Source organism: Zeus faber, assembly GCF_960531495.2.
Source record: "Zeus faber genome assembly, chromosome: 15".
NCBI classification, from domain to species: Eukaryota; Metazoa; Chordata; class Actinopteri; order Zeiformes; family Zeidae; genus Zeus; species Zeus faber.
Genome location: NC_137194.1, coordinates 22,647,946 through 22,659,101, shown reverse-complemented (window position 1 = coordinate 22,659,101; position 11,156 = coordinate 22,647,946). Strand labels below are relative to the sequence as shown.

Genomic DNA, 11,156 nt, shown 5'->3' with positions numbered 1-11,156 from the left:
TTTGTTGGATTCTCACTGAGAAACATGAACGTGATGTGCTTCTAATGCTGCTACCAGTCTTTCAATCTCTCTCTCCCTCTCTCTGAGAAGCCTCAAGCCATACGTAGAACCCTGCCCCCACAAATCTCTTGTGTGACCTTTTTGGATAAACAGACCCTGACTAATGCAACGTGTGCGAGTGTGTGTGTGTGTGTGTGTGTGTGTGTGTGTGTGTGTGGTGTGTGTGTGTGCATGCGCATACATGTGTGTATCCGTCCGTGATTGTGCTTCTGCACTCGGTCTGCGTGCAAACGTGCTTGTGCATTTTGCGTGCACGGTGTGTTTGCAGCGCGGAGCGGCAGAGGAAGGAAGTCACAAGATGACGGGGATTTCAACCCCGGGCTGCAGCTGTTGAGGAAGCCTGCCGCATTGTGTGTTTTCTTTTCTCGAAATCTCCAGGCCTCTGCCGCCGCCGCCGCTCCACCCCTCTCCGCTCGCCCTCCCCTGTTCTCTCATTCTCTCGTCCCGAGGAAAAAAAAACTCCCACAAAGGGGGCGTGAGGGGGAAAAGAAAATCATCTTTAATTCCAGCGGACGGCTGAAAGAACCATGGAAACACAACAGCATGCAGGAACAGCGTGCATCTGTGTGTGATCAAGTCCATGAATAGCCAAACACACCACATGTTTCCATACGGGCAGCGTGCGCGACCTGATTGGTCGGGAAGAGACAGCGCCTCCTAATAGCATGGGAGGAAGTAGTGGGGAGGGGGGGGGGGGGAGGGGGGAGGGGGTTGTGTGGAGTGGGAGGGAGGGGAAGAGTTTGGGGCTTCGGATGCAACCAAACCCATTTCCAGAGGACACAGAGCGTGTTTCGGGCGTGTTTTTCGGGATACGGGGACCGAGAGGCAACGGGAATTTTCCCGAAAGAAGCAGAAAGGGAACGAGCGGCGCAGAGAAGCGGTCCACGTAAACCCCGAAGTGAGGAAAGAAAGTTAAGTCGGGGCCGGAGCAGAGAAAACGGGAGGGGGAAAAAAAAAAAAAAAAAAAAAAAAAAAAAGACGAAAGAAAGAGCGAGGGAGAGTGCGCGAGAGTGAGTGAGAGAGAGAGAGAGCGAGCGAGAGAGAGAAATGGGGCGGGAGGGATTGAGCAAGAGTGCAGATAGTGGAGTGCAGTAAAGGCCAGCTGCTCCGTGTGCCAGTTTGATTTGCCTGGGAGGAGTCAAACTCGCGACGGGGAAGAGAGCGAAGACTTAACCCTTCATCTGCACCCACCGGGGTGGAATCCTCGGACCGAGCGACCGAACCCGGGTGTCGAGACCTTATCAGCGCTGTTGCTGCCGCAACCGCCCGGCCCCCACACGACACACAACGTCTGCTGTTCACGTCGCATTTAACTTAACTGTATTATGTGGTATAAATTTCAAATAAAATCTGCTGTGTCAACAGTGCTCAAACATTGATTTTGTGCTCAAGCAAAAATCAACTCAACCCAACTTTTTTTATTTATTTATTTTTTTCAAGATGTCACTTCATCGTCCCCGTTGCTCATCATTAACACACTGACTCTTGTGTTTTATTGCTTTGTTTATAAAAAACAATTTAAAGCAAAATTATGAAAAAAATAAAAATGATTATAATTATAATAATAACTAGACAACTCCTGGATAAATTGTATCCTGCGTGTGTGTGTGTGTGTGTGTGTGTGTGTACGTGCGTGTGTGTGTGTGCAGTGCGTGTGTGTATGTTTGTTCTTTCTTTGCCGCATGCATTTTTCCCCATAGTAAGCTTCTCGAAACAAAAAGGCAAATATTTTCAAACCACACGACGGAACCTTCCAATAAATCTACGGCGCACACATCGAGTTCGGCACGGTCGTTTCGATATGTTCTATGAGGCCCCCGGAAACTGCGGGAGGGGCAGCGTGACCAAAATATAGCTGTAACAATAATAAGATGTGCGACGCTACTAAGCCTGCAAAGACACACATTCTCCTGTCACAATCTTAGACATAACTTGCCCTGTAACGATCTTAAAAAGGGACTTGGTACGCGATACGTGGAGCAATACCAGCTCCAGTGTTCTGATTAAAAGCACAGGAGCCCGACCTGTAATCACCGTCAGTATCAGTGCGCCCTGACCGCTCATTATCCAGCAGTGACTCCCTATGCACCAATGCAATGGTAGGTTTGTCTGGGGCGGGCCGACGTGCTTTCCAGACAGATGGATGAGCGTGCACAGGGGTGGGGGTGTGGGTGGGGGGAGGGGGGTTGACAAGTGTGGGCCAGGATATGCAGACTGGGGGTGGGGGTGAGGTGAGCGGTGGGGTGGGGGGCGGGATCCCTGCAACCCGAGCCCCCGCCAGTAACCAGAGACCTGGCCCCGAAGACCTCGGATGACAAGCAGGTCACAGGGCAACACTGTTGTGATGGTGTGGCGGATTAAATGAGGGGCATGTCAGTAAACACAGCACAAATACGAAGACCCCGCCTGTCCCCGTCTGCCCCCGCCTGTCCCCGTCTGCCCCCGCCTGTCCCCGTCTGCCCCCGCCCGTCTGTCCCTGTGTCCGTCCGTGCCTCTCTGTCTGTTCCCGTTCGCCCCTGTCCGTCCATCCCCGCGTCCCTTTCCGTGTCTGCTCCTGTCTGTCTCCGGCGTTATACCTCCTTCGCGGTGGGGGCTAGGGGCTGCCCCTTCCTGCTCTCTCCAAGGTTTGGGGGTGGGTGCAGGGTGATGATATCATCGTCCTCAGGAGGCTTCCAGATGTACTGCTCCCCGTTCCCGATGAACACTGCCTCCTGGTGGACACAGAGAGAAGGGGCTGTTATTACAGCATTATTACATACATACTGCTATTGTAAACGCAGAGTACAAAATAGACACGACATCTCCATGAAAACTATCAATGAAAGGACAACTAATGTGAATAAACTTTGAGTTTTGTGTCGTGTGAGCGTGTGCCTGTGTGTGCACACGTGTGTGTATTCGCTGTTAATGTTTGTCCTGTTTGGAAAGCTGTAGGTTTGCAGAGGTTTTTATCGCCGTGTTTGCTTAATGGATAAACAGTGGCAAACTGTCCTTGGTGGATATAGTGTGTGTGTGTGTGTGTGTGTGTGTGTGTGTGTGTGTGTGTGTGTGTGTGTGTGTGTGTGTGTGTGTGTGTGTGTGTAAAGTGCATGTGAGTGTGTTAGTATGCCTGTGCATTTGAGTCACTAGATTATTTAGTCGGAGGTGGCTGGAGGGCTGACACAAGATCCCGGGCGTTTCTTCATATCGAAGAATTTCTGTTATTTTCATGAAATATTTAGCAAAACGATACTTTCATTGACAACATTGGCCGAACGGTACACAATAAATAAACAAATGATTTCAATAGCCAAATTTTCAATCATTATTGCTGCGCATAAAGCTTCGTCTTTTCACAAGCAGCTGCACTAAACTGTAAATGATTAAACTTTGATGTGTTGCTCCTGTGCAGAGAGAGTGAGTAATAGAGGCTTGGGCTGAATAAATGGCTCTGGGGTGTGAGCGGTACTTATCGCCCATACACAGTGCGAGCTACCTGTAAGGTCTTTGCGTGTGCATGTGCATGCAAGCACACACACACGGGAAAATTAACACACACACACACACAGACACACGCACAGACACACACACTGACACACACACAGACACACACACACACACACACACGCACACACACCGGAACATGTATAAAACAGCCAATGTGGCAGTTTGCCAAGTTAGAGTGTAATCTGTCCCTTAACTCATTTTGACAACATGCACAGCACAGTGCATTAGGTAGGAAATAACACCCACACACACCCACACACACAGACACACACACACACAGACACACACACACACACACACACACACACACACACACACACACACACACACACACACACACACACACACACACACACACACACACACACACACACACACACAATGTTATGTATTCACAACATATGCAGATTAAAAGCAGAGGTCAATAACTGCAGACACACATCGCTGGTACAGCACTGTTTAAACATCCTTATCTCCTTAACCTGTAATGGCAACGGCAAAAGAATTTCCAATTTCTTGCCAATGCAAACACGCCCACACATACAGTACATTCATGTGGCTGCACACATACCCACACACGCAGCAGATTTAAAAGAATGGTTGATTATCTTCCAATCATTGCTCCTATGATTTCCTTAGTGTATGCATGCGATAAAATAGCCTTTCTAAAGGCATTTTTAGAAAGAATGAAAAAAAAAAAAACATATGAATGAAACAAAAGTATAGTCAGGTTATGAGTTTCTTTTTGTTTTTTCTTTGCAAAATGTATTGTGTTATCTGCATGGAATATCTAAAGACTTGACATGATTTCATGAATTAAATGCTCGACTGTCAGTCATAATAAAATAGATGACCTACATATGAGCATAAAGGGAACTTTCTGCAGTGCAATGTGTGGAGGCACTGCCATCTGCTGGTGTAGTACCGGAATTACACCTTCCGGTCTAGTAGCAGCGCAGCTTGTTGTAACAAGCTTGTTGTTGGGTTATTGTTGTAGTAAATTAAGTTACTATGGAGGATATCAATCCGTGGCTTGCTCTACCTTGGGGAAGGAGTGCAGGTGAAACGGCTCCAGCTGTTTCCTTGGAAACTCCTGGCTACGATGGAGTGGAGGAGGGTGAGCGGAGGGAGAGTCGCTCACACTCGACTGGCTGTCTGACTGACTGTCGGCTCCGTTGTTCTCCTTTCTGGTTGCCTTTTCGCCCTAGCAGAGATGATTCACCATTCGAAGCCACACAAAAGGCATAGTTTTCAGTGACAGACTTGTCGCACAACACGCGCACAGCCGTCATCAGGGAATTTGTTTTAAGCGCTACAGTGTGGCGGAGTGGTGCTCCGTAAATTGCTTTTTCATTATCTCCCACCAAAATCTATAGTCTGCGAGTGGGGTACGGGCAGCTGTGCTCATTGCCGCAGTAGCTTTTTTTGCATGCCTGTGATATATCACGGTTGCTATGGTTACCTTTCGGAACTTCCGTAAAGAAGCGTACTCTGCGGGCGCCGGTTCTTGATTAGTCAGAGAATGGAGGGAGGACAGAGGGGACCTGTTGATTCCGTTGAACCCGTTGACCCCGTTGACCTTCCCTCTGGCGGCTCCATTGGGCGTCCCGTTTCCTCTGCCCCCCTGAGGTGGAAACAATGAACAGAAACACACATGAAGGAATGCCAATTCTCAAATTCTCAGGGAACCTAAATCGAGCCACAACTGTACGCCATTCAAAGTACGCACATTGCCGGGGCTGTTCCCGTTGCGGGCCCCGTTGCCCGGCGCAGGGGGGCTCTGGGCGGCCCTGACTGGGGCCGGGGTGCTGGCCGATGTGGGCGGCGGGGCGGACGGCATCTTGGGGTTGGCGTCGCCCTCCCGGAGACCAACGTTCTCGTAGAGGCCGTCTTCCAGGCAGTGGGTGGGGGTGGGGTTGTTCCGGACGCCCACCTCGGTGTAGGTGTGGTCTCTAGTCTCTCCACTGTCTTCTCCTCCTCCTCCGCCTCCTATCGCTCCACCTCCTCCTCCTCCTCCTCCTCCTCCTCCTCCTCCTCCTCCAACTCCGCCACCCACCTCGCCCGCCACCCCGCCCTGGACGGCGGAACCCTCGGGGCTGGTGGGGATCTGGGGCAGCTGGCGGCCGTGCGAGGGTCTCAGGTCGGTTTGGGAGCGCCGACTGTGGAGGAGCAAGAGGTCCATGCTGGCCGGACGGTTCTTAGGGACACCTGGAGGTGGAGGAAGAGGAAGAGGAAGAGGAGGTGCGGGGAAGGGGTTTCAAGAGGACAGTCGAGGAGCGTTGGCGCCGCGGCGTTCCGTAACGATCCGAAACGCAACGCGCCCCCTCACCGTTTCCATTGCAGGGGAATCGGTTGATCTCGTGCAGCCTGGTGTCGGATTTGCTCATGGAGTTAAGCTTGGGATGCCGGAGCGTCCCCTGCTGCAAGAGCAGAGGCACAACGAGTCAGGGCACACTTAACCACGCCACACACACACACACACACACACACACACGCACGCACGCACGCACACACACACACACACACACGCACACAACCTCAAACACGTGCACTTGTATACAGGACCGGGCTAAGAAAGGGACTTGTGGAGCTCCGTCTGCTCTCACCATGTTCACAGACGTCCCCTTCTCTCCTGCCGGAGGGTGCTTGCTCTTGCTCTTCCTGAGGAGACATCGCCGACGTGAGGAAGGTCGGCGGGAGCCGGTGGAGAGAGAGAGAAAGAGAGAGAGCGAGAGAGAGAGAGAGAGGACGCGACACACACACACACACACACACAGACACACACACACACACACGCACACAAGCACACACAGACAGGCAGTGAGAGAGATGCTATCAGCGTCCAAACTCTGGTAAAGGGAATAGACGACCTTGCTTGATAACGGGCGACAATAGTACAAGAGAGCGGAGCGTGACTCAGGCCTTCGGCAGGGTGAACGTTTGCGCTGTGTTTTTTTGTATTGCTTTCTTTTTTGTCCTGTCTGCGTTCGTTCGCCCACCCGTCCACACCGAGATCCAACGGAAAACAAAAAGGGGGAAAACAAAAAGGGAGCGGTCTCCCCTTGTCCGCTTTGTCACCGACCGCTAAACTTCACGGCTGTATTGACTGCACCGCTCTCCCTACGGTAAACATTCTCCTTCTCCCCCCTCTCTTCCTATAGCGGAGTTATGCGTCAGCGGGGCTCCCTGGGGACGGACGGAGGTAACCAAAGGGAACTGTTGATATGGTGAGAGAGCAAGAGAGAGGGGGAAAGAGAGGGAGGAGTAGAGCTGCAGGTGTCGTGAAGGGCACGGGGGAAAGAATCCGGCAGGCGCAGGTTTGAATGTGATAATTGTCGTCGCCCGGGCTCTGTTCGCCGCTTTCCTTTCTTTTCCAAGGAAGAGGACGGGTGGAGCAGCGGAGGTGGAGGCGGAGAGGTATCCGTGGAATGACGTCGCTCTATTCATGGGGGCCGCCCCGATGACAGAAAGACGGGCGGTTGATGCGCTGAGCCCCCGTCCCGTACGTACGTAGCTCGGGGGCCGCGGGGCTCTCCGTCTCCGGGGAGCGTCTTGATAATTACACGACGGCAAGGGAGTCGCAGCTTCAGACGACGCCATCGTATCGAAACGAGATTGAGAAATCTTTCTAACACATCATCTCGCTCCACTTTCAGTTGATATGCAACTAACTGCCGAGCATTCTTCACCTGTAACAAACTCAACAACAGCATGAGAGACGCGACAATTATTACATCATCGCAATTATTCGAGCTGCATTTCGGCAATCATTTCGTAAAATTGTTCAATTCCCCAGAAATGTGTTTCCATCCAAATTTCGGGTGGGGGGAAATTCCCGAGATAAATCTTACACTAAAAATAATGTTTACTCCACTGCCTTCCCCAAAAATGTTCCGATATTCGTTGATGTCTTCTCTTCTTAATGTGGGTGTGTATTAAAACACGATCAAATCACTGAAAAAAAACAAAAAAAAACATTGCCTTGCAGTCATTGGATCAACTAAAAAAAAAATGCTTTAATCTATTAAACTTAAAAAATATTAGGTTTTGTCAACTCAAAAATGTGCATATCAATTTATCAATTTCAAACTTCAAATTAAAAATTTCCAAAAAATAAAAGTTCATCCTATGACTCAATGAAATCGGCAATCTCAATCATCAGCGCGACAATGGATCAGCAACTAAAATGTCATAATCGTGAAAGCCCGGATCAGAAAATACATAGTTTTAATTTTTCTTTCGACATTGCTCGCCTTCGCTTCCCTGACACCAGCTGGCCTGACATTTCTCCACACTCTTATCTATGTCTCCCATGGCAACGAAGCCGCACGGGGCAGCCTGTCACTGGTCCCCGAGAGGCTGCACGAAAATGCAGATGTTTCCATTTTCCCTTCCGTCGTCTTTCTGAACTGCAGCGCCTCGACCCGTCGGTTTACTCTGCAGTTTGAGAGCGGCCTGTTAGTGCCTGGTCTGATCCGACGCTCACAGCCATTAACATTCATTATTGACACTGTGCTGAGAGGGAGATGAGAGAGAGAGAGAGAGAGAGAGAGAGAGAGAGAGAGAGAGAGAGAGAGAGAGAGAAAGAGAGGGAGAGAAAGAGAGGGAGAGAGAGAAAGAGAGGGAGAGAGAGAGAGAGGGCGATAGAGGGGGGGGGGGACTGGGAGAGAGGGGGAGGGAGAGAGAGAGAGGGAAAGAGAGCAAGGGGGGGAGGTAGAGAGAGGGGGAGAGAGAGATAGGGAGAGAGAAATAGAGAGAGAGACTTTGACTTATATGGTGCCTTTATTTGCAGTAAGTTATGAGAGAGAGAGAGGGAGAGAGAGAGGGGGAGAGGGAGAGAGAGAGATGGGAGAGAGACTTTTGACTTTGAAGGTTCCTTTATAGAGAGAGAGGGATAGATGAGGGAGAGAGAGAGAGATGAGAGAGACTGACATTTAAGGTGCCTTTATTTGCAGTAAGTCATGTGAGAGAGAGGGAGAGAGAGAGAGAGAGAGAGAAAGGGAGAGAGAGGGAGAGAGAGAGAGAGCGAGAGAGAGAGAGAGAGGGAGAGAGAGAGATGTGAAGAGACGGGGAAGGAGGCTTTCGGTTGCATAGAGCAGCGCTGTTCAACCACATTTCATCAGTGCCACGACTTGTCACCGTTTTATGTTCTTACCGATCAACATCTTGTCGGAAAATGCACAAACAACCAAAAAATATTCAAAAACGTTTGTGTTTTTGGATATTGATCTGTGGTTTTACGCTGCTTCTGCACACAGCCATGTTGGTTAAATATATTTATTTATATTTGTTTGTTTAATTACTTTCAGCCATCTGGTATTTCTCACATTAATCCAACCGCGAACAATAACTTTTTGTAACTTTGCCATTTTATGAATATGCGGTGTGTGTTCCCACGGCCAAAAAACACACGCGTAACGTGACGGACTATTTAAAAATTGTGCAGCAGGAGACATTTATTCACATCTAGATTTGAACCGCTGGTCCAATTTTGTGTGATTTAATGTTTTTTTTTATTTTGCTTTAGTTCCTCGCTAACCTTCTGTCTTATTCAAAGGGGCAATCTACACTGATGTGCGGGGCCTCATTTTGCCCCCGGGCCGCCAGATGAACAGGCCTGCCTTAGAGGAACCCAACAGGAAGGTGGGCGCGAAGAAGGACGAGGGGGAAAAAGACGGGCGACTTCACCGGGTTCCCCTCTCACCTTTGGCAGCCGATGCAGACCAGGACGATGAGGATGGTGACGACGAAGGCCGAGGCGGCGGCGATGGCGCCCAGCAGCAGCACCTTGCTGTAGGGGGGGTCGCCCAGGTTGGACCCCTTGTTTTCATCCATGACACACACACACAGGCACACACACACACACACACACACACGCGCACGCACGCACTGCTTCACACACTCAGTGTCTCAAATACACACTCTCTCACACACAGTGTGCTCAGAAAACCTGCAGAGACAGACAGGAAGGATGGAGGAGATAGAGAACAAACTATTCAACACAAACGTGATAAAAACCCACAGCGGAGGGAAACGCGCGTGTGTGTGTGCGCACATGTCTCTTTATCTGCGCCTGTGCATGCATGATTGTGTTGCCCGTGGCTGCTCGTCACTGTCTCCCAGTGACATATGAGATTCTATTTTTGACTCCCGCGAAAGGATAATGCACATAAAATAGAACACCTCACAAAGCAAATGTAAAAATATCCAAAATCACTGGATCTCTTGGTTCTCTGCGCTTTTCCTTCTGAAGTTATAAAAAGATCTTAGCAACGCTCGAAACAATGATTCAAATTTGTGTGGTAGGAACGAGACATCCAGGTGCCTGGCGTGAAGCGACTCGCTCGTGCCACCGAGGACACATCAACGTCCTCTGCAGTGCCATTTTCAATCCGATTTTTAAGATCATTTGCAATTATTTGTAAGGCTTTTTTTGTGGTGTCCTACATCCTTGCAAAAAGAGCAGACCCCATTTGTTCTAACCAAGTAATAGTAAAGAGTACCAACTCACCAGTGATTTTGACCCCCTGTGTTTATTATTTACTTTATTATTTATTTATTTCCAGTTATTGATTTATTCATTGCTTTTTAGGCCACATCACAAAACTGTCACGAAGTTCTAAAAATAGAACATGATCCTGATTCGAGCGAAAACCACATCCTGTGCTTGTGAGTACATGAGCGCAGCGTCAGCTCAGATGCCGAAAAAATCAGTATCGGTGCATCTGTATGACAAACTTTTCAGTTTTACAGAGAGGCTCGCGCACACGCACACACACACACACACACACACATATAAAAAAAACAATTAAATCATTCCAGGATTTCAATGCATTTAAATGTAATTATAATAGTGAAATATTTTTTTGAATTCCATAATTTGATAGTGTTTACATGGCAGTCTATCTTTTTATTATATGGATTGTTTTTATCGATTGACTCAATTGATTGTAATCAGATAAATGTATCAATTGTATTCTGCATTTCTTTGGCTTTTTTAATTTCATTTTTCGATTTGAATGTTTTTTTTATTCATCATTTTATTCATTATTTGTTTTTTTTTATCTGTTTTATTATATACAGTATACATTTTACCTTAATAGAGTGTTAAGCTTTTTTTAAATGCTAATTGTCTGTCCAGCCACACACCAATCCTCACCGGAAAATGTACTTGGTAGCATAGACTATGATTGTAAGACAGTCATCATGGCTTGAGTAAAGTTTTTATAATTCAGGTGAATTGAGACACTGATCATTCTCTCAGTACTTGTAGAACGATGTTCAAAATAAAGGATCTTCACAGGTTGTAAATAATGAATAACGTGTCCAGTCGTGGTCATGGGCCCAGATCTGACAAATATGGCTGCTCGGCTGAGGCTGCGAACACGCTCTCATCCCCAGATACCTGCTGTCACTGGCCTGCAAAGCTCCAACCACTCCCTGAACACACACTCACATGCACACGCGCACACACGCACGCACACGCTCACACACTCGCATGCACGCACGCACGCACACACACACACACACACACACTGTGAGAGAAAAATGCATGATGAACTACTTGAATCTTCTAATAGCGAAGAACCGGATTACATTTCATCCTCATT

At 48.6% G+C, this 11,156-nt stretch overlaps 1 protein-coding gene across 1 annotated transcript in view; it reads right to left on the bottom strand.

Annotated features, from left to right (window-relative positions):
* LOC307240933 (uncharacterized protein) overlaps positions 1-11,156 on the bottom strand; it is a 39,141-nt gene that overhangs the window by 2,497 nt on the left and 25,488 nt on the right. Inside the window, exons 2-8 of the mRNA XM_080014849.1 lie at positions 9,251-9,496; positions 6,153-6,207; positions 5,876-5,966; positions 5,276-5,754; positions 5,009-5,170; positions 4,589-4,750; positions 2,637-2,771 (exon numbers count right to left, since the gene is read on the bottom strand). Coding sequence (XP_079870975.1) covers positions 2,637-2,771; positions 4,589-4,750; positions 5,009-5,170; positions 5,276-5,754; positions 5,876-5,966; positions 6,153-6,207; positions 9,251-9,381 — 1,215 coding nt within the window. The 5' untranslated portion in view covers positions 9,382-9,496. The remainder of the gene's footprint in view (positions 1-2,636; positions 2,772-4,588; positions 4,751-5,008; positions 5,171-5,275; positions 5,755-5,875; positions 5,967-6,152; positions 6,208-9,250; positions 9,497-11,156) is intronic.